General features: G+C 45.8%; 1 protein-coding gene across 1 annotated transcript; it reads left to right on the top strand.

The window, feature by feature from the left end:
• Nucleotides 1-1,983: 1,983 nt before the first annotated feature.
• PROKR1 (prokineticin receptor 1) lies at nucleotides 1,984-13,099 on the top strand. The gene is made up of 3 exons (XM_037126242.2): nucleotides 1,984-2,054; nucleotides 3,977-4,613; nucleotides 12,215-13,099. The coding sequence occupies exons 2-3, from the start codon at nucleotides 4,138-4,140 to the stop codon at nucleotides 12,909-12,911; spliced, it is 1,173 nt and encodes a 390-aa protein (XP_036982137.2). The 5' UTR covers nucleotides 1,984-2,054; nucleotides 3,977-4,137; the 3' UTR covers nucleotides 12,912-13,099.
• The last annotated feature ends 10,810 nt before the right edge of the window (nucleotides 13,100-23,909 follow it).

Genomic DNA, 23,909 nt, shown 5'->3' with positions numbered 1-23,909 from the left:
GTGTCATGCAACCGTCATCACTATTCATTTCCAGAACCTTTTCGTCATCCGGAACAGAAACTCTGTGTGCATTAGACACTCATTGCCCAGGTCTCCTCTCCTGGCACACGTCATCCTCCTTTTTGACTCTGCGTACATCATATTTGTGCAATCACCTATTTGTCCTTTTGTGTCTGGCTTATTTCACTTAACATGATGTTTTCAAGATTCACACACATTCTAGCAGGTACCGATACACATACTATTTACAGTGTTAACCACTTTTAAGAGTGTAGTTCAGCGAGTTCAGTACCTTCGCATAGTGTGCAGTCGTCACCACCATCCATCTCCAGAACTCTTTTCATCCTGCGCAGTTTAGACGAGGTGCCCATTAAACAGTAGCTCCGCCTTCCCTTCTCCCGCCAGCCCCTGCCTGCCAGCTGGCGTTCTAGCTCTGTCTCTATGAGTGTGACTACTCTAGGCCTCATACAGTATCTTCTGCATGTGACTGACTTGATTCACTTAACGCAAGGTCCGCAAGGGTCCTCTGTATTATAGCATATGTCGGAATTTCTTCTTCAAGCCTGAATAACATTCCACTGCATATATATGCTCCATTTGGTTTATCCATTTATCTATTGATAGACATCTGGGTTGCTTCCACCTTTTGGCTATGATGAATAATGCTGTTTGGACATAAGTGGACAAATATCTCTTTGAGACCCTGCTGTCAATTATGTTGGCGTATATGCCTCAGTGAAGTTTCTGGATCATGTGGTGATTCTATTTTTTAAATTTCTGAGGAAGCGTCACACTGCCTTTAGCAGTGGCTGTGTTATTCTACGTCCCCATCACCAGTGCACAAGGGTTTTCATTTTCTCCACGTTCTCACCAACACTTGTTATACCTCTTTCTTTTATAAGAATGAGAAATATCCTACTGTATGTATACACCACGTTTTTAAAATTCCATTCATCCGTTGATGGAGATCTGGCTTGTCATCTTATTGCAGTTTTGAATAACGTTGCTGTGAACACCGGTGTAAAGTATCTTAGTCCCCGGGGTTCGGTTTTCTTCGAAGGGGAGCTGTTGAACCCTAGAGTGAGTCCTACCTGCCTTCGGGAGAAGCCCGCCTTTTGGAGCAGATCTGCGCCCTGCGAGTCGGCCGGTCACCGCGGCCTTTCCGCGCGCGGACGCCCCGTGGGTGGGGGCACTCTCGTCCCTCCTTCCGGCCGCGCGCCGCCCACTTCCCCCACTTCGCTCGCTGCTCGGGGCACGGCCGCTCTCCGCGGGCTTCTCTTACACCGAGGGACTGGCGGCTGAGATGAAGCCGAGCCCGGTGTCCAGTCCGCTCGCCCCGAGCAGCGAGGTTTGGGCGGGTCCCAGCGGGTCCTGCGCGGGCGGGGTTTCGGGCGGGAGCGGAGGCTCCTCCCGGTTCTTTGAACCCTCCCGGGCCAGGCGGCCGTTCCCGGCCGCTCCGGCGGAGGCGCTGGGAGGCACCAGGTGAGCCAGCCGTGGAGTCCCGGGCCCTGGGCAGGCACGGCCCTGCCCGCCGGGCACCTCGGGCGCGCAGAATCCGCGCCAAGCCCTGCTCGGAGCTCCGGGGGCCTCGTTCCTGCCCGAGGCGGCGGTTCGGGAGACTGAGTCCCGGGAACGCGCGCAGCCCTCCCGGCCCGGCTCCCTCCGGCGCGTCCCAACCGGGAGCTGCCCGCGGACCGCACCCGGGTCCCCGGTCCCGTGCGAAGACTCCCAGGTGCCCCGGCGTCGAGCCCGGACCCCAGCACGCCTTCCGGGGCCAGCAGCGCGTGCCCTGGGTGTCCCTCGGCCACCGCCGGGGAGACGGCGAGTGCGAGGCGGGCGCGGGACTGGGGTGGCCTAGCGGGTCCGCCCTTCCTCGGATCTGCGGCTGCTGCGAGGGGCGCAGCTCCCGCCAGAGCCGGGAAACAGTCCCGAGAAGAGAAGGAAGGAAAAAGGGACCTGTCCTCTTCCTGAGGGTTTGTAACAGAAGCGGCTTTTGTCCCCGAGCTCGGAATAAAGAAATCCGGACTGGTCCGCTGGGCGCCGGGATGCCGCAGGTATGACGCCCTCCGGGGAGATGCTCCAAGGACTCCGCGCCGCATCGGGGCGCGTGGTGCAGGGGCTTTGGCGTGGGGAGGGAGCTTCCCGAGAGACTTCAGGGGAGCCGGTCTGCCCACTCCTTCTGCCCTTGCGTGTAGCCTCCACAGCTCGGAGGGCAAGGTTGGGAGCAAGAGGGGGCTTCTCAGCAGGGGCTGCAAAGACAGGCTTCCAGGCGGGGAAGGGAAAGGTCTGGCCAGGGAGTCCGCGCTCACAGGCAGGGTCCCCAGAGGACACCGGGTGGGACTGGGGTTCTGTGAGAGATGAGAGTTAAGGAGAAAAGATCGCAGGACAGTTTCTCCCCACATCCTAAAATCTCCTAACACCCCTGCCCCACAAGAAGTTTTTATTACTTTTTGTTTTAAAAACCTGACTTTGGGACTTCCGAGTAGCAGAGGGGTCTGCAAGGAGTATGCACAGCCCCACCGGGATTGCAGCCGCACCTGTCTGGGCCGCCAGCCTGGTCCCCTCTGACCTTTCAGCTCTTGGTTCTGCTCCTGACACCTGACAGGGGCAAAGGGTGAGGCTTGAGGGATCCAACGGAAGGTTCAGAGTAAGGGGGAAAAATCCAGGAAAAGTGGAGGAGAGGAGCTGGGGAGAGAGACAAGAATGGGCTGAACTTCACTGGTGACCAGCAGGACTTTAACCTTGGCGCCCCAAAGACAAACCCCAGATGTCTTGCCTTTGAGGAATAGGGCAGCAGGCTTTCCTGGGTGTCCCAGGAGTCTTGACTCTCTTTTCCAGGAACCTCGGTTGGATTTTCCATACTTCTCTGTCCGTGGCTTTCCGGACATTGCCAGTGCTCTCCAGACCCCAGACCCCCTTTTACATCCCAGCAACCCGGACTGATGCTTTCAGACCCTGTGAGGGACTGGGGCTAGGGGAAGAGAGCAGGGGACAGGGGGACTTCCTCTCATTCTTTGTCCCCAGCGGTACGGAAGACTACCCTCTCCCCTTTTCACTCCTCACCCCCCACCCGGCCCTGTCTTGTGGTGTGGCAGAGTCGTCTGGGTCAGGATTTTCCTCCCTTTCTTGCACTGACTGAGGAGGCTTGAATTCCTTGCAGTTCTAGGGTGTGTCACCCTACCTCTCCTGGGAACTCCGTGCTTACAGACATTATTGATCTCTTGCCTGGGGGATGTTGAAACTCTGAGTGTTTAAGCGATTTACCTCAGGACTTACAACAAGCCAAGGAAAGGGTTCTGCTCCAGGGTCCCCTTTCTAAGCCATTCGGTGGTTAGGCTGTGACTTTCACCCTGAAGCCCCTGCCTGGGGCCAAACCTTGGTAAATGCTGTGCCTTCCTTCTAGGGTCACTGCAGACTTGGCTGAGGGGACAGAAAGCCCAGTGAGGAGAGGGGAAGGTGGTGCTGGGCAGGCTCTGTGATTTTAGAGGGGTGTTTTGCCAGAAGGAGGGAGACTAGCTCATGGAGAGCAGATGGAGTGGTCTCCGATCACTCCCTCTTCGACAGTGTTCAGAATCACTTCCTTTAAGCAATAGAATGGGACCATTCCACAAGGACAAGGTTTAGTCTGTGAGGAGAGGGAATGGGGTTTGGAGCAGGACACTTTCCTTTTCTTCATCCTCCCCACACTCCTCACTTTGGTCTCTCAGAAAAAGGGCCAATGTTTCAGAGTCTTCAGTGGAAGGGAAATAAACTGAGGCAGTGCCCGATTGTCTCTATAGCAATTCAACTTTCCCTGAGTGAGTGGGTATGTGGTTGTTAATCATTTCTTTTCTCTCACCGGTTTCTTTATTTCCACTCCATTACCCAATGTTCACTCTGAGCAGGTGGCTAATGAGTCTGCTTAGGTTACAGGATGGTGTTTAATTTGTCCGGGTTCACTCACATACGTAGCCAACTATTTGTATGTCTTTTAAAGGTTTAGGATGGAGCTCAGGTACTGTACCCCAAGGATGCTGGCAGGGACGCTCTGACTCATTAAGGCACAGCTGAGTGTCAGCAAAGAGAGGAGAAATCTGCTTCCTAGACCTCGTCCTAGGGGAAAACCCATCAGCGTTGCTCAAGGCATCGCCCGGCCAAATGGAGATCACCATGGGAGTCACCATGGGTGAGAATGCCACCAACTTCCTTTCGGTGCTTGACCCCCACAGAACCCAAGCTGCTTCCTTCCCATTCAACTTCAGCTATGGCGACTATGATATGCCCTTGGATGAAGATGAAGACGTGACCAATTCTCAAACTTTCTTTGCTGCCAAGATCGTCATTGGTATGGCCCTGGTGGGCATCATGCTGGTCTGTGGAATTGGCAACTTCATCTTCATCATTGCCCTGGCCCGCTACAAGAAGCTGCGCAACCTCACCAACCTACTCATCGCCAACCTGGCCATCTCTGATTTCCTGGTGGCCATTGTCTGCTGCCCCTTTGAGATGGACTACTACGTGGTCCGCCAGCTCTCCTGGGAGCATGGCCATGTCCTGTGTGCCTCTGTCAACTACCTGCGTACTGTCTCTCTCTATGTTTCCACCAATGCTCTGCTGGCTATCGCCATCGACAGGTGAGTGAGGGGGCAGTGGGGACAATAAAGGAAGGGACATTGGAATTGTTCACTTCATTTGTGATTGATAAGAGATACCTGTATTTGACATGAATGTGGATGTGTAAGGGCTCAAAAGTTGGCTCCATCACTTGGACTTCTGGCTAAGATCAAGTGTAGTAACAAAAGTTAGCCCATTTACTGAACAGTGAGAAGAGTTCTAGATTTCCAGTTGTTGGCAGGCAGGAGGTAGCAGCATCCCCTTGAGTTAGGCAATGGGAAGGCTTTGGATCCTCTGCTAAGGACCTGCTCCTAGATGTTGTATCTGTTCAAGGTCTGGAGATAGACTGGTAAGAGGTATGGAGAGACGACCTTAAGTTAGGCAGGTACCTCTTGAGTCAACTAGGATGTCTTAATGGAGATTTCTATCTTATCGAGATTTCCTCTACTAAAACATGATCCCTTACCACTCCTCCCCCACCAGCTGATTTTTAAAATAAGATTAAGGGATTTGTTTTGAAACGAACAAAACAAAAAGGGAACATATGCTTACTCTTTTTAGTCATTGCATTAGTCAGTTTGCCCTTTTACAAATATTTGCAAGCAGCAGTATAGAACACCTGTTTCTAGGGATGGTAAATAAAATCAATAAGAGCAGCCTTTGCAAGTATTTCTGATGTTATGTTTCATCCTTTCATTTGGTATAATAATCACCTGTGCTAATGGCCAGGGTGATTTTCAGCTCCCTGGGGACAATCTGTGCCAGCCCCTCTGTTCAGAGTTGGGTTCGCAGTGCAAAGCACCTTGTTGTATGCAAGGTAGAGACAGTCACCTTGAGGGTAAAATCAGGCCTCCTTGTACTTGGATCTGAACAGCTAGTCTCTCTCCCTCAACCCAGAAAGCCTGAGGCACAGATGTTCTCCCTGTTCCAAGGCCTCAAGGCTCTGGCAGAGTTCAGCCTGCCCCTCACACTCAGGATGCCCCAAGACAATATCCTGGGGGCGGCACAGCAAATAGAGGCTGTTTTCGGGAGCCACAGGCAGGACAGTCAGGAACACGGTGACCTGGAAAGCACCTCTCCTGAGGTGCTTTTTGTCCATCTAGGCGTGGACCATGAGGAGTGGCCTTACAGAAGGAGCAGGAGGGGGACCGTCAAGCTGGGTATCTGCCCTCTAAGTCCCCTTCATAGTTGTCAAAAGAGAGCTCCAGGACCTCACTGTTGACCTTTTCTGACAGCAGAAGCTGCCACCATCTTTCTTAGGACAAAGCATACAGAGTCATTACCTGAAGTTTTATTCTAGCAAGACATTTTTCCACAAGGGGTGTTCTCAGCCACTCACAGTGGAGTAGGTAGGTGCCTGCTGTAGGGTGGGCCCCTGGTCTCTGGGTGAGTTCCATTCTATCCTGTGAGCTCCCTCTCATTCAAAGGTGTAACACTGTGGTAGGGAGTGGCTTCAGGGGGAGGAAAATAAGGATAAGTCAACAAGTATTGGGTTATTTTGAATGTAAGGGGTGAGATCTGTGCCAATGTACTGAATTCCTGCAAGCCCTTATCCTGCTTTCATACCAAACTCTGCTTGTCTGAAACACTGCAGGCATTTCTCCTGCAGTGCAAGACTATATGGTGTAACTTCAATGCAATAAGAAAGATCAGTGGGGAACCTGCGATGCATCACGGAGACTGCTGTTGTTCAGAGTGGGGTTATGAATGCACACTCGCACCCTGGCATCGGAGGAGAGCACTGTTGCCTGCACAGAGCCAGCCCATGGCCTTGGCCAGCTAACCAGCTGCTCCAGTGCATTAAGTTCCTTTACTGATATCTGTGAGCTTTGCTTCAAATTGTTTTATTTTTGTGTGTTCTTACCATCTAATTTCAATTTTGGGCTCTAGGATCTTATTGATTATCGTCTGGTCTTGTGTGTTGTTGAGGGTTTCATCAGTGATTTTCAGGTTTGATTTGTTTCGTTTTGAGCAACTAATTTTTATCTTGATATAACAGTATACCTATGGTTATAAAAATACTTTTTAAAAGAAAATTTCTGTAGGAAAATAATGTCAGCAGTTATTCTGCTTGGGTTTAAATTTCTGCTGTACCACCTATTAGCTATAGGGCTCTATCTTAGTTATTTGCCCTTACTCTCCCTCAGTTTTCTCATATATAAAAATGGAATAATAAGAAAACCTAATGTGCCCTGGCTGGTGTGGCTCAGTGTAGATTGAGTGCCGGCCTAGGAACCAGAGGGTTGCTGGTCTGATTCCCAATCAGGGCATATTCCTGGGCTGCAGGCCAGGTCCCCAGTTGGGAGCGCATGAGAGGCAACTACACATTGATGTTTCTCTTCCTCTCTGTCTTCCTCCCTTCTCCTCTCTCTAGAAATAAATAAATTTTTTAAAATTTTAAAAAAAAGAAAGCCTAATGTATTAAGTTGCTTCGAACATTAAATTAAATAATAGATTAAATAAATAAAAACAACAACAATAATGATCAATTGAACAATGTTTAAAACAGAGTAAACACTGCCCTGGTGGGTGTGGCTCAGTAGACTGAGTGCTGGCCTGCTAACAAAGGGTTGCTGGTTTGACTCCCAGTCTAGGACACATGCCTGGGTTGTGGGCCAGGGCCCCAGTAGGGGGCACGTGAGAGGCAACCACACATTGATGTTTCCCTCTCTTCCTTCTTTTCTCTAAAAATAAATAAATTAATTATTTTTAAAAGTCCTTCAAAAAAAGAGTGAACACTGAATAAACAGTAGATATTATAATTCTTGAATTAACCCTTAAAGGAATAATAACAACAACAACAAAAACAAAACAGGTAAACAAATGAATATTTCTGATTGGCTGACCTCTTTGTTTTTTATTGATTTCTTTAATGATGTGATTAAAAATAATAATAATATAAGGTTTCCGAGAAACAAAACTATCAAGATATGGCAGAACAGAACTATTACTCTTCCACCTGTCTGGACTCCTCTGTTTCTGTTACTGGTTTCATGGTTCTCCCAGGCATGGAAACTAGCAAGTCTCCTCCGTCCTGGCCGTGCTCTCCCTTTCTCTGGCATTCACTCCATTTCCAGGTCCTGCCAATACTCACCACTCCCTCCCCCTTGTTCACTCAGGGCTGGGCTATCATAGTCTCTTCTTGGCCTTCTGTGTTTCTTGGCTTTGCTCTCTGCCAACTGTAATTCCCTCGTCATCCACCCTAAACTTCATTCATTCATTCATTCATTCATTCATTCAAACAATGCATTTTCATGGAGCGGCTACACGTGAGAGATACTATTCCCAGCACTGGGGATATGATGGTGAATAAGAGAAACTCCTTGCTCTCGTGGAGCTTACATCCACTGGACGGAGAGCGCTGTCAGGCAAACAAACAAGAAAGGTAATGTCACAGTGTGAGAATACTCTGAACAAAAACAAACAAGAACAAATGCAAAAACACTGAGACTGAAGGTAGGAGCTACTAGGTGTGGAGTCAGGCAGGACAAGTGTCTCTGAAAAAAAGACATTTGAACCCACTTCTGAATGATGGAAAAGGAAAAAAAAAGCCAGCCTTGTGAAGATGGGGGGCGGGGGAAATGCATTCCAGTTAAAGGGTATTTTAAGTGCAAAGGCCCGAGACAGGAACAAACCTGATGGGTTCTAGGAACAGAGAGAAGGGCCCTGTGGCCTGAGGGAAAGCAAGCCTGTAGCCGAATTAATCTTCTGTCTTGTCTGTCTCCTCTCTCTGGCTCTAAAGACCTTCAATACCTCCATTGTTTATAACACATGCCTCAAACCCTTTCGCCCACTCTTGCAGCCTTTCATTATTGAGCTCCAGGCTGTCTCCCAGTCTCACACAGGGTAAACACATTTGTGCCTTGTTTTCCAAAAAAGGTTATAATCGTTTTGAAATTGTCACCAAGGCTGGCTACATTTCTATTTGCATAGTGCCAGGCACTGCTGAGAGTGAAGTTTCATGAAAATCCTAGGTGCCCAGAATTCACAGACAGCAAAAACTTATTAAAGAAGACGTGATCCCTGCTCTCAGGAGCTTAGCACCTAGAGTCGGGGGGAGAGGTGGGGAGTGAGCTAACATGTATGACACAGTTAACAGATAAAGTAAAGAATAAATTTTAAATGAAATTTAGAAAAGGGTGAGATCATCATGCACCTGACTAGTCAAAGGAAGCTTCGTGGAGGAGGGGGGCTTTTAACTGGCTTTCAGCATGTGATGATCAGCAAAGTAGAGGGAAGATTTTCCAAGAGGAACAGTGTTTGCAATAGCCTAGAAGTAGGAATGCTTGAGGTATGAGGTTCCTTGCAGAGGTACGTGGGAAGAGGCAAGGAACATGTGGAAAGTAGAGATCAGAAAGGATAGGGTCATAATCCAGAAGATCTCAACACTAGGTGCGGGGAGTCAGACCTGGTGGCAGCAGGAAATTGAAAAAGATCATCCGAGAACCCTGGTCCTCCACGCCTGGGTTTCTTCTTTGATTCTGAGACACCTGCACTGTCCTTGAGGTGTATCCTTAATATTCCAGAGCACATGGGGCTTTGGGGGAGCCTCCCTTCTTTTACTCCAAATCCAGAGGATTTGCCTGTCCATTGGCAGCAGTCTTCTGAGTGAGGCATGAGTAATCACACTCAGTCCTAAGTAGAACAAATGCTCCCCGTGAGCTAACTGGCTGCAGCTGATTGTCCCAGGCACAAGTTATGCAATCCCTGCCCATTCCATGACCAGCCTAGAAGCTGCTGCAACCTCTGCTTCCATGGTTTTACGTGGGGCTGGGTCCTAGAGACAGAGCAGGAGCGTGATGCTCTTTGTTTAATCGCCCAGCCCACTCTCATCACACAATTACTGCCTGGACATTTCTTTTCTACCAACCTTCATTCTTTGTTCTCTGGGAAATGTTTTCCTAAGTGGATCTGGACCTGAGCCATTGCAGTGGTGGACACACGGGGCAAGCCAAGGGCATACTCATAAGCAGAGAATAGTAGTGCCAGTTGCCCGACTCCTTCTTGAAACATCAATAGGTAGAGACCAACTGTGATGGAGAAAAAAGAGAAAGACTGTTAGGATGCCAGGAGGAGGTTGGAGGAAGGGTTTTTGCTTGCTCTTGTTGGAAAGGGCGGGGACAACTGGAATATTTGAGAGCCCACTATATTTGGAGCAAGGTGTGGATGGGTCTGCATCATAGTTCTGTCAATTTCTAGCTATGTGGCTTGCAGCAGGCTACGTAGCCTCTCCAGACCTCAGTCTGCTCCTCAGTAAAATGGGTGGGTGTCTTTGCTTTCTTACCCAACCTAATCAGAAAGTGGATTTGAAAATGTTCTGCAAATTGTGAGTTGCTTTACAAACATGAAAAAAGTATTAATACCACAGTTCCGAGTTTTGATCCTAGCATAGCCAAGGCTGATGGCAATCCTTAAAACAATTTCTGCAGTTTGCTTATTGGCAAATGTATTTGGAAGGCCTCTTGTTCAGTTCCTGGTGCTAAGCCTAGGGATGGACTTAAGGTGATGTCAGAGAAAGCCAAGATGAAATAACTATCTGATGGGTAGTCACAGATTACACTGAAGGTTTGTTTTGATGTGAAAATAAATAGAATCAATAAAATAGATCCAATAAAATAGAAAGTAGAAAACTTTAAAATGCAGTATTTGCCCAAAAATTGCTATGTACACAGAATAGCTCTGAAAAAAATACATTTTAGGATGCTAACAATTTTTTGTGTATTAATATCTTATTGTTGTTTACATGCAGTGTCTGATTGGAGCCTCACAGTATCTCTGTAAGGTTGGCGAGGCAGTGATATTCCCATGTTACGGGTGAGGAAATTGAGACCACGGGGCCAAGAAAAATGGCTCCAATTCACATAACAAGGAGGCAAAACTGGGATTAGATTCTTGGTCTTCCGACTCCTAGATCAGCATTTTCTTTGTTTGCTCATTGAAAAAAAAAACACTTCGACTTTGAAATATTACAAAGATTTTCATAAAGGAAGTTACAATTGGGCAAAAAAGGAATAGCACTAGATAGTGAAAATTCATCTACTAAACAAGTATGAACATGGTGACACTCTTTGACAAAGTAATCAACAGAACATGGTGGGGTAGATAGAGAGGGAGAAAGCCAGTGAGAGCCAAACACTAAATTCTTAGTTTTCGCCATGAGTCAGAGCAAGTTTGGCACCCTCACTGCAACAGGAACATCATGGCGTTTATGAAGGGCCCATACATACATGTGCACCGACAGAAGCGCGGCCAGCACCCTCCAGACTCTGCCATTCCACCCTCCCGCACTCAGAGATTGGCAAGAGCGCCAAGGGTTGTGGCTGGTGGACCCGGCCTAGCCAGCTTCATCTGTCCTCTGAGAGCTGTAAGACAGCAGGACCCTCACTCCAGTTAACTTTCCAAATGACACACTGTGGAGCTGGCTGCTTGGGTGGGGGGTTAGAGAAAGATACAGAAATGGCAAGAATATAATCAGAAGGGGAAAAATTAAGAATGAACCTTCTCTTCCTACCAAAAATCCCAAGAAAGATGGCCACCTCAAAGGGATTGGTTTCAAAGAAAGCAGCACTGGTTTGGCTCTCCTCATACCTCTGTCACATCTGCTCTTGGCTTTACCTGGAATAAGCTTTGGGCACAGGAGAATGTATTTATTTCCAGCATTGACTAGTCGTTCCCTCCCACTTCTCTTCTTATCTTTTTCTTTCTCCGACCTCTACCCCCTGCCAGACCAGAAAGTCTTCCAGGAAATCAAAGCTCCCTGCATAAGTATGTGCACTCTCCCTGGGAAGGGGGCTTTCATTCCGCATACACGACTCACGTCCCCAGAAAGCGCTGTCTCTGTGCTCCTGGACCTCTGTGGTAACAGCACTGCTTTTTTTTTTCTTTTCTTTTTTCTTTTTAACAAAAGCAGTATCTTTTACTACCTGGTGCTTTGTGGTTAAAAAAAATTATACATATTCTCAATTGATGTTCACATCAACCATGTGAAATAGGGTTAAATATTTTCTATCAAGGGTCCTATGATATATGACATTGAGAAAGTCACTCATCTCTCACCAGCCTGTATTTTTCCACCTGGAAAGGAAAATAAGTGATTGCATACTTTTCCTCCCTCTTTGCATGCAGAGCAATATTTTTTTAAATGTGGCATGAATACAAAACTTTGCCCACTGCTCCCACTAAAAAGGGCAAGTTCTCCCAACAAGTCTATGGAATTATCAGTCCCTTTTAGCTCTAAACTGCGGGGTAATTAGAATGAATGGTTCTGAAAACAGGAAGAAGCTGGGAATAATGCTAGGCTAGAAACTGAGGGGAGGCACTATTGCTGCATTTAATAATGATAGTTACCATTTATTGATCATATGCCATTTATTGAGTACATGCCAGGAATTGTGTATACATTAGTATATTCAGTCCTTAAAAACAAAAACTTTTGCAGATAAGAAAACTGAGATTGCAACAGCTAGTAGAGGGTGGAACTGGGGTTTGAATTCAAGTCTGCCTTTCTCAAAGGGCCATATACCATCGTGTTTTTCCTCTACACACACCATTCAGTTGCAAAAATATCATCATCCAGCACTTCCTTGTCACAGTGGTTGACCCGTTTGTGTTCCTGTCCTAGATATCTGGTCATCGTCCACCCCCTGAGACCCCGGATGAAGTACCAAACTGCCACTGGCTTGATTGCCTTGGTGTGGGTGGTGTCCATCCTCATCGCCATCCCTTCGGCCTACTTCACAACTGAAACGGTTCTCCTCATCGTCAAGAACCAGGAGAAGATCTTCTGCGGCCAGATCTGGCCGGTAGACCAACAGATCTACTACAAGTCCTACTTCCTCTTCATCTTCGGCATCGAGTTCGTGGGCCCCGTGGTCACCATGACCCTGTGCTACGCCCGGATCTCGCAGGAACTCTGGTTCAAGGCCGTCCCTGGTTTCCAGACAGAGCAGATCCGGAAGCGGCTGCGCTGCCGCCGGAAGACAGTCCTGGTGCTCATGTGCATCCTCATGGCCTACGTGCTGTGCTGGGCGCCCTTCTACGGCTTCACCATCGTGCGCGACTTCTTCCCCACCGTGTTTGTGAAGGAGAGGCACTACCTCACGGCCTTCTACATCGTGGAGTGCATTGCCATGAGCAACAGCATGATCAACACCCTGTGCTTCGTGACCGTCAAGAACAACACCATCAAGTACTTCAAGAGGATCATGCTGCTGCACTGGAAGTCTTCTTATAATGGGAGCAAGTCCAGTGCGGACCTTGATCTCAAAACCGTGGGGGTCCCCGCCACCGAAGAGGTGGACTGCATCAGGCTAAAATAACCCAGTGGACCTTTCAACGTTTAAACAGGACCTTTGGGACATTGACCAGTGTGCTTAGATACACGCTGTCAACCAAGAACTTTTGGTTTGCCTCGGAGGTCAGAGTAAATGGACAACTATGGGAATATTGTGTTCAAGGAGCTCAGATTTCCTGAAACTGGGGTGACTAGTTTTAGACATTCACTGAACATCTAATTTGTGCAAAGAGTAGGCACCGGTGAAACCTATATATGTTGATGATATGCAGCGGGCAAAAAGAACTAGGGATTAAACCAAGAAAAATGTCAGGGCATAGACAGCCTGGACTAAGGAGGCCCCAGAGGGGAGCCTGAGTAGGCATCTAGACTGCGGCACATGTGTTGTAAGGTGAGGGTCTTTCTGGACAATCTCAGCTACTCATCAGACTCTGATGTAACCCGTCTCTAGAACTGTTCTTAGGCTTCAGTTCACTCCTAGCATTTGTGGCGTTGGAGCAAGAATACAAAACAGTCTCCCAGTTCTTTTGTCAATCCTTCTCTTCTCATTCCTGGTCCTGATCTCACTGTGAGGAGCCTTACGTGCATGCACATGGACAACTCAGTATGCATGGCCAAGTTGTGTCCAAACCCTCTTCCCCCATACTGCCCCATGGCCACCCTGGCCACCTTCACGCCTAAGGCTGTGTCCATAGGTGGTGAATCTCATCGTTATGAAGATGAACCTGGGGAAGAAGCCACAGAGACTCCGGAAGCCATTTGTACAAGGAACTAAGGGGTTCTGGGTACATGGAGCAAGTCAGGATGAGATGGGCTCAGAATGGATATGTCCTCTTGGCTTAATACACTGCTCACCCTCAGTGGGAGGGGTACAGGGGCTCAGGTTCTCTGGGTCTGAGGGTATACTGCTCCCACCTCGCAGTTATTCTGACTCAGACCAGTTAGGCTTCTCTTCAAGTCCTTCTCTTGTCTTCATGCTTGTGAAGCATAGAATCTCTGAAAGTAGACACAACACCTCATGAATGAGGCTGTCAGCTGTTTTTTCATTCCCACCAGCTTTCACCCTTATTGGTACGATTTAAGGCCAAGATGCCTTTGTCACTGGTGTCTAGGTCCCATCATAGCCATTATTCCTTTGGCTTAAAACTTGATTCTCTTTTAAAATGGAGGTATTTGGGGAGGCATAACCTATCACATTTCCACTCCTCAGTGACATACAAGCTGGGGGAGGGGTAACCGTGAGATTCAGTGATGCTACAGACTTATGGAGACCTTGTCCCACTTTCTAATCACCTCCTTTGTTTGGTGTTTCTCATTTTGGAATTTGGAGTTTTTGAACCAGAAGATCTGATCCAGCCTTGGCTTTGTCACCTCTGTGACCCTGGGTAAAGCCTCTTGGAGGGGATGGAGATAACACCCATGATAGTTATCAAGGAGGTGGTTATAAAGAGCCAGTGAAATAATACGCAGGAAAACTCAACCACTCAGAATCAAAAGAATAGACTAATAACGCCGTGTGATGTGTCTGGAAAAGGAAAAGCTTGGCTTATGTATTTAGAAACCTCACAATCTTCCCTTTTCATTATCCTTTGGGTAAATTATTCCCTGTTACCTCTCAGCAGTGCTGCGGTAGCATGTTCTTAATAACAAGGTGGGACAACAGGCAGTGAAATTTGGTAGCAGGAGTGTAAAAGGAAATCATAGGTCTGCCTCCAGTCAGAAGATGAGCTCCGGGTTTTAGAAACATCCAAACCAAAAACACCTTTGAGATGATAAAAGCACTGACCATCTTCCCATGCTTGTTCCCCAGCCAGCATGCACCTGGGCAGTGTGGTATTTATTTCCCAGTCTGTCTTTGTTCTTGGGAGCATGCACAGCTATAGAACTGACTTGTCCTTTTCTCCTTAACTAATTCTAGAGCCACATATTTATAATGCTGTTTAAGCGACACCTGTATGGCGTTTCCCTCTCCAAATAGAGTCCACTCTTTATTTTTGGTAGCAAAGTTTATTTTTTTTCATAGTTATTTTATTTCCCTGGAAGACACATTTTAAAAATCTATTATTTTTCCATTCATCATCCAGCAGATTTACCCTACAGTTTAATCAGAATACTCTCAGAGAAAAAAAAAACTAATTAAAGTATTAGCCTAAATCCAACATGCTTTGGAAGGCAATTTTTTCTTTTTATATTGCATTATAAAATCAAAAAAGTTAGCTTTAATTTTTGTATGAAATTAAATTTTCATTTATATAGCATTCAAAATTATAGCTTATATGTCTATGACTTCTAAAATAAAATGACATACAATCTTTTTTGTTCTATAAAAATATTACAAACACATGCACATGATCAAAACAATGTTCTTGGTTGAGAAATTTCCCATGCACAGTAAGTTTTTTAAAAATTGACTATTTATTTCCAATATTATGATAACTGGGTGCCATCTGGTGTTCAATTTCTGCAACTACTAGCTTTACGAATTAAAAAATTGCTACTCAAACCCAGGTTCTAAAATCTGCATCTTGGAAAAATCTGTTGATGTTTACAGTGGCAAAATAAGATCATGAAAAGAATGTATGTGATACCAAAATTAGTATAAAAATAGTCACATGCTACTTAAATATGAAAAACAGACCTAATGATTTCCAACTGTAGATGCAGATTTTTGCCTCCCTTAACTTTTTTCAAAACCTCAAGGGCACACCTAGGTAGCTGAAATACACAGAAAGTCCCTGTACAGTCAACAGGCCTGTCAAAACTAGGACTGGAGGAGAGTGCTCTGGTTTATTCAAAATACCCATTTACTTACTGGAAGTGGTCAACGTAGGAAAGGTAATGCTTTCCCTCTTTTTGAAAATAGTAGATGAGCTCTTCTACCCATAAGCTCCATTACACCCAAAGAACAAACTGGCTTAAACATTTCATTCAATTCAGCACTACCAGTTTTCAGAGAAATACCTTATAAACAAGTCATTCTGCCTTAACAAACTGCACTGCAACTAGTGATCATTTTAATCTCCTTTCATAGGCCGCAGCCCAAACCCAAATTGTTGAACAAGCCTCAGAGAAGTTGGAATGTAAAATGTTGAGGTCGGTTTAGATGCCATCCACGTCTTCATCAACATCTCCCAAACGGGACTCCACCGTCATCTGCGGGGCCACATGACTGTTATTATTGACTGTAGCGCGCCCCAGAAGCTCGCTGCATGCCTTCGGACTTCTTGCATCATGTCATCTGCGTTGTATTTTAAAATTGCATCAGCTCTATTGTCCCGTTAGTCTCGTGGACTAACCCATGTTATATCTGACGTATTTATCCCAACCTTTTTTCTCTGTTTCCCGATGATCCGACACAACCTCTTTACGCCATCAAAACATATTGCTTCCAAGCAGCCATCTCCCGACATTTTGATTACTTGAGCGTAATCTTGCCCATCTTCTTCAAACACCAGTTCTTTTTTCAGATTCATTCTCCTTCTTACCCCTGCGTCTATTTCTCCCTCCTTTATCTTCATTCCTGGGCGCGGTGGTAAACACAGCCTCCCCGCAGCTCCGACTCCGACCTGGGCGGTGGCCTGTTCCGGCGGTGGCGGCAGCGGCTACTGCAGCGGCTTCTGCAGCGGGTTCTCCAACAGGAACTAGAGGCGACACGTCGAGAAAGTTTTTGACTAAAAGAAGGATAAAATGATATCATTTGTTGTTATTGTGTTCACCTTTTCCATTAGAAATGCTAAACCACAGATGGCTGTTTTAAATAGGAGCTTTTTAGATGGGACAGCCTAACCTCTTTTGGCTTTAAAATGTATCAATTTTTCACTCACTATCTGTAGTATTTCCAGCTTTTGTGTCTGCTTGTGATTTCAATTGTTGAATAAAAATGTTGCGGAGTGACCAAGTGAAATAAAAAAATCGTACATATATAATCATTCAACAGAGCGGTTTTGTAATTTCCAGCCCATCCTTTTCCTCATTACAATGTGAGGGTTCTCTGAACGAACAGTGAGTAAATGCTGAGTCCCAGGATCAGATGAACTGTGAGACGTGCTAACGCACGCTCACATTGCCCACGAACCTCTACTTTCCATCCTAAGGAGATTTAATTAATTTACATCTCTTCCTATAAGTCTTCTGTGGTAAAACCATTAATGCTCATTAGTATCTGAGAGCCAGGAGTTGAAAGCTGAGGACATATTTATGCCCGTCACAGAAGCTAAGGTTAAACCTTAGAACAGGCTTCACGTCCACATGTGCAAAGTGAAAGATGAACCTACGCCACCAGGCCTTGTTCATCTCAGCGGCCGATTCAGCTGAGCAGCAGGCCGCCGCCCAGTTGACGGCTTCTCCGAAAGCTGGCGGTAAGCCCAATAAGGTGACACTGGTGCTCACGTGTTTCTTTTCTGTCCTCTACATGCTCTCAATATGCAGAGAGCTATGCACATTGTCACGTGCAAAAGGGTAAAGATGTGACTTTGTAAAGTCAAATTATTTCCTTGACTGAAGCAAAAGAAAAAAGCAGATTGACAACGAAGCTTTTAGAAATTTTGCCTAACGCGTACAGAGTTAAAAATAATTTCTTAAATCAAAGACACTAAAGCATGGCAAGGTGGCAATCACCACAGCAAGCCCTGAAGTGTGAAGCCAGTTCCATCCTCACTGAGGAAAATAATGCTGAAGAATTTGTGAGGTGGCCAGGAAATTATAAATATGAGTTCTGTTCCTTGAAAAATGTAATAAATTTTGGAATGTATCCACGAAGAATGATCCAACTCTCTTTCCTAGAGTATAAGAATATCAAATTTAAGTAATTCATGCTATGGTTGATGAAACCGAAGGCCAGAATGGGGATGAGATGTTCAAGGTCACACATCTGGTTACTGCAAGAGCCAGGGTCAGACCCCCCGACTCCCATGGCTCAGTCTGGGGTTCTCGTACTGCCGCATGAGTGGGCGCAGGGAGCATCAATCTTGGGAAAGGAAAGACCCTTTCCAAGAAGCCTTAAGATGACTATTCAACTACCTTCTGGCCTCTCTGGAGACCCTTAAGGAATTTAGCAAAAACATTTCTGGTTCCTTTTCAAGCCAAGTTTAGCTCATCTTACCCCTGGGAACTCATAGCACAGACATGGAGACCAGGAGGTTTCAGGGAAGAACTGCTTTAAAAAAATGTTTAGCACAGCTCTTTCTTTACCTTGCCTAGTTGGGTATCTCCAGGACTATAAAGGGAAACAGCACACCCTGTTCGTAAGAACAGTTGCCCTGCCCTAGGAAAGCAGAAGAGAGAGATAGAGAAGACATTCTCGGCTGAATGTCCAGAAGGGACGGCAGGCTTATGTGTTCGGAGTTCACTGCTGTCAGAAGGTCACCTCCTGCCACCGCCAGTGAAGACAAGGGAGGTGGGGGAAGCTTTTTGGATGAGATGGGACTTGAACTGGACAAGCGGGATGCAGAGAAGCAAGAAGGCGGATACTCCCTGTGGGAAGAGAGATTTTTATTTGCTTCTGGACACTGAAATTGACTTTTCTTGGGGAAAAGACTTCTCACACAGTGAAGAAATTTTCATCCCTGAAAGAGGTAACAAAAAAACTGAAAAACACACCAAGACATGAGTAACAGGAGACCCTTCTCTGAGACTGGGTTTTGATAGGAGGGGGAGGAAAGAAGGAAAGACTGAAGCTAGACTTAGGAAGCCCCTCTGTCTGACTGGGTGAGGGAGCCATCTCGTTACTGGGAAAAAATAAGAGAAAGGATGCAGGGGAGGAAGTCATTGGAAACAGATTCAGCTGGCTGCAATCCTAACAACGAGGAGCATCTGCTATGTGTCAGGGGCTGAGACAAACACGGTACAGGAATGATCTCGCTCAGATACACGACAGCCCTCGACACAAAGGCCAGTGTCACTCCGCCCTTACCAGGGAAAGTCGAGTCTGGGAGAGGTCGCTGCAGGTCACACAAGGAGTGGGTGGCACTGAGATTTGAACCCTGGCAGTTCCGACTCTAGAGCTCGCCCTTTTGGTCACACTGAGCAGCAGCCTTTGAAGGATGTTCCTAGGCCTTCCTCATGTTTTCTAGTAAACACAACACATGCCTCTCTCCTAAGTCCAACGGTCATGTGATAAATCATCTCTCCTAACTAGATTTTTCTCAAAAACTGAGAGTCACACAACTTTCACCTTTATTTTCCTTCCTATGAGAAATGTTATTCACCCCAAACAGCCTCATGCAGAGGTTCCTAACCAATCCGTGTCACGGGCGCTTTTGGCGTCTAGTGAAGTTTGTAGACATTTTCAAATTTACGAAATAAAATACACAGAAATGCCAAAGAAATCAATTATACTGCAATGCAGCTGTCAAAATATGTTCATAGTTGATGATATAACTGTAAAAATCTATACATCAAGTTTATTTATATTAAATCTTTAATGACACAAATAGCAAATTTAGCATCAGGGCTCATCACTACCACGATTTTGAAGTGTGATGAACGTGAATGGAGTTTTGAGCTCTCTCCCCAGACTAAGATGTGGTGTAAAATATCTGTGGTTTCTCCTGGGGACAGTTTCAGGGACTGCTGCTACCAGGGTGATTTGTCACCTATGATACAGCATTGGGAAATGCGAACGTTTAGTTGCAGGTTAGTGAGAATAACAATGGATGTTTTTCCATCTGTGTTCTTGGCCCCCAGACTGGTTAAGAAGACCTGCCTGCGAGGGAGGCCAAGGCAAGCGCAGCCCGGACTGGGCGCTGGTTGGCATGGAGATGGCAGAGAGGAAGAGGCACACGTGTGTACGTGGGATTCATCAACAGGCCGTCACCAGACGCTTCTCTGCTGAAGACACCTCGGTAGACACTGTGGTTCACCGACTCTGCCCTGTGTCTTCCCAGTGGCCCCAAACCTCGTCTGTGCGGCAAAGATTCATCTGAGAACCCAGAAAAGGTCTTTCTTCATAACCTGGACAGTCAGGACTCATTTACACAATTATTTAACAAGCAAATTATTTATGGTCCTAGACTGTGATGTGACAGAGATGAATGAGACACAATTCCAGTTCTTATCCCTTAATGATTGCTCCTAAGGAGACAGGGCATTTTGGCGGCTGGGAAGGAAAAATCCTATCAGAATAGCATTGCAGATTTACCTACCAAGCTTATGGCTTCGCTCTCTTTTTGTTACTTTCTGTTGTTGTATTTGTTTTCACTTTCCCCATTTTAATTTTGTTGGCCTTTTCATATCTTCTTGAGTTGAATACAGACTTCTTTCATACTTAGTCTTTCTTGGGCCTTGTAAATGATGAAGGGAGTGAGTTTCCTTTGAACAGAGCTTTACTATTGGTTGCATGTATAGAGTATCTTTAGTTCCAAAATATATCTTTCTATTTAATTATATTTGATATATGTATCTCTTGGCTCATGGTCTCCATATGCTCTTCATGTATTGAGGATTTCCAGCATTTTGTTGTATTTATTGCTTTTGTTTCCTGTGATATTTATTTTTTTTCCAGAGTACACTATTCATTTTTCTTTTGCAGCCTTTATTTCCCCCTTTCCTTCCTTCTGTTCTTTCTCTGCACCACCCCCACCTTTCTTTAAAAGAATTTCGCATGCTTTTCTTGTTTCTTCTTTTCATTTTACTGGATTTACAAAATCCTTTGTTTAGAATGCAGCCACCTTGGACAGTGAAAATAAGGCTGGCACCACGGGGATGGTGGACCAGAGAGCTGGAAGGATGACGGGCCCACGGTAACTCTGGGTGTCCATATCAACCCTGGACAAACGGTCCCCACACTTCTCCTAAGTGATGTGAAAAATAAACTTCCATCTGCCTTAAGTCACTGTTTAAGGGGTTCTAGTCCTACCTACCTGGGCACCTGGAATGGCTCCCTGTCAGCCGCTCACTTTCACTACATTTTGTCTTCCACATAATCCCCATCTTGTCAGCAAAGGTCACCTTGTCAAACCACATGAAGAGGTTATCAACATTCCCCAGCATGTTAGTACCATAATAAAAAGGTCATCTGAGTAATTCCAGTTTAATCTCTAACACATCTACAATATTTTTTAACCTAAACTTGAGGTTAAATCCTCTGTATCATAGGCAAGTTTTTCTTTTTCTGGATCAAATTGCTTATATGTTCTTTTTTGCTTTTGTTACACGGAATATAATAATAATATACTACACTATTAATTCTAGTTCATCAAGTGTCTTTGTGTAGTTTAAAAGCATAGTTTTATTTAATCTGCATAACCCTGTGAGTTGGGTGGTAATATCGTTTCTGAGGGTCACTTAGCTAGTACACAGCCTGCCACTCAAAATCAGGCTTTTTTGGTTTCAGAGAATGAGGCTGTGTTATTTTGTAAGCTTCTTGGGTCTCTTCCACCTTTGTACTTAGAGCAACAAGGTTAAGGATTGGAAGGAAAACCCCTGAATGACATGGAGATGGAACTACCCTGTCCAGTCTTTCCTTTATTCCATCTAAATCTGCTAATGTACAGAGAAGTGTTTGAGGACAAGGTCTCCGCCACTCAGCTCCATCATGACCAGAGTTCCATCTTGTTTGCTCCTACCTTTACCGCTAAAAGTAGCAGGTAGGGCAGAGGGAGCCAGTGGCACTGTCAGCTCCCTAGACTGCTAATTAGAGAAGACCCCAAACTGGTCGCCAACAGCGGAGTTCTGGGACTGTGGAGTGCAGGGAAGTGAGTCCTTCTGTTTCAAAACTGGGCTCTCTGAAACTAGAAAGCTACAATTAATAGGTGATTTCTTGAGAGTAGGCTTGCAGAAACCCAGGGTTCCAACAGTTCTCAGTAGCAGACATTAAAATATAACCCTATAGCTCTTTGATCTTGTATTTAGGAAGTGGGTTGACCAAAGTTCTCCATGTAAAGTTTCAAAAAAGAACAATTTGAGCATCAGTAAATAGTAAACAACCTAATGCATACATTTTGTTTTTTAATAGTATTGAGAAGTATGGGACAAAGAAGGTCATCCTTACCTGGACATTCACAGAAACATCAAATTCTTGAATTAGAGTAGGCATTTGAATTTCAGTGCCTTTATTTTTGGACTCTACCAAGAAAAATTACCTAAAGACTCTTCAAATGGCACTTTGTAAAACAAACCATACCTTATTCTAGATGAACCTCCAGATATTTTAAAGAACTTTAGGACCCCTGAGGGAGGGGTCTTTAAGAGTTAATCAGTGGATCCAGACCAACTAAGTCCACCCCATCCACCCCATAGTTAGAGTGCAGTAACACTACATTTGCTTAATGTAACTGTCATTCCATGTCACCCATCCGTAACATCCTGATGTACAATTAATACTCTTTCCAAGTATTGCTGAGATTCCCTGAGGAAAGTTTTGGTCTCACAAATTTCTTCCTGCTGTTTGCTCATCACTTCAGCCAGGTGTCTCACTTCTACAGGCTGAGCGGAACTGGCTCGCTGTTGCTGGAGTCTGTGGGCTGTGCCCCTCCACAGGGGGGGCTCCAGCTAGCCCGCATGTTTTAGGGGCTCCTCTGGAGTCTCTCAACACAGGAGAGAGAGAGAGAAATCTTCCCTCCTTCGGTCAAGGAGCAGGCTACATGACTTCCTTTCAGCAGAATTCCCTCATCTCTCACCCACCCAGAGTAGTTTAGTAATATTTCTTAAACTCTGAGTTACTGCAGGCTTCAATGGGTGGGGCACCAATAACCCAACACAGAGAGACTTGTACTCAGGAAGCCTAACTCCTTCTTTCATCCAGCGTGAGTAAAGACCAGTTGGCCATAACGTGTGGTCTTGAAAATGTGACCACAGTCGGTAAATACCTGGGAAGAAATATACACACATGTCTACTAAAAATGAACACCTATAGTTATTCGCAATCCACATTTAGGGTGTGTCTGTTGTAGGGGGAGAGGATCACAGGGTCTCACTAAAGATATATCAAATTACATTAGGAAAACCAAACTCACCTGTCATCGGCAGTCAGGTAATGGCGTCTTCTTCATGAACGATGAACAACGAGTGGGTAAAATATAATATATATATATGCACATGTATAATTTATATACTGCGCTAGGTTGGATAATGACCCCAAAGATACCTAGGTCCAAATCTCTCAAACCTATGAATACTACCTTATATAACAAAAGGGACATTGCAGATGTGATTAAGTCAAGGATCTTGAGATGGGGCGATGAGCCAGGTGTGACCTAAATGTAACCACAAGTATCCCTATAAGTGGAAAGCAGAGGGAAAAAGAGTGTAATCACAGAAGCAGAAATTGGGGGGATGTATTATGAAGATGGGGAAGAGTTCACAAGTCAAGGCCATTAGAAGCTGAAAAAGGCAAGGAAATGTATTCTCCCCTCAGAGCCTCCAGAGGGAACCAGCCCTGTTGACACCTTGACTTTAACCCATTGAAATGGATTTTTAGGCTTCTGGCCTCCAAAACTATAAAACCACGCGAAACTCTCCTTAGAATTGCTGCCTTTGGTGCACTCCGAAGAACCGCATCAGCTTTTGGGAACTGCGCTGTAGGTCCTGACGCCTTTTCCTGAGACACCCTTTTCCTGAGACACCGTACTCCCGACTGGCCTGGTTGGGCAAAGGGGACTGGCCTGGTTGGGCAAAGGGGCGAAGGCAGAACCGTGTGTGTGTGTGGGGGGGGGGGGGGGGTTTAAAGGGACTTGGGGATTCTTAATGGCAACATTTTGCCATTACTCTAAATCTGTATTACTTTTGAATAAGTAATTCCTTTCCTTGTCATCAAACTCTAGCACTGAGAGCCATAATTCTTAATACCTGGCGGTGGGCAAAGATGAACCTAGGACAGAGGGACCCCAGGGGAGGGGCTTGTTTTGGTAACAGTATCTTGCTCCCAGCCACAGGTCCATTTGGTAATGAAGGCACCAATCAATAGGCAAGATACAAACTGGGAGAAAATATTTGCAACACATGTATCTGACAAGGACTTTAATACAAAATATATGAAGAACTCCCATAAATGAACAATGTGACAAACAACCTGATAAAAAAAATG

This window comes from Artibeus jamaicensis, unplaced genomic scaffold (assembly GCF_021234435.1).
Source record: "Artibeus jamaicensis isolate MK-2021 breed Jamaican fruit bat unplaced genomic scaffold, CSHL_Jam_final contig_3174, whole genome shotgun sequence".
Classification (NCBI taxonomy): domain Eukaryota; kingdom Metazoa; phylum Chordata; class Mammalia; order Chiroptera; family Phyllostomidae; genus Artibeus; species Artibeus jamaicensis.
The sequence above is the reverse complement of the archived record's forward strand: the minus strand, read 5'-3'. Positions and strand labels throughout refer to the sequence as shown.

Excerpts from the sequence above, each read along its gene's own strand:
- PROKR1 (XM_037126242.2), top strand. The coding sequence starts at position 4,138 with ATGGAGATCACCATGGGAGTCACCATGGGTGAGAATGCCACCAACTTC. Across the intron at positions 4,614-12,214 it reads CTGGCTATCGCCATCGACAG|ATATCTGGTCATCGTCCACC; the intron begins GTGAGTGAGGGG and ends TTCCTGTCCTAG.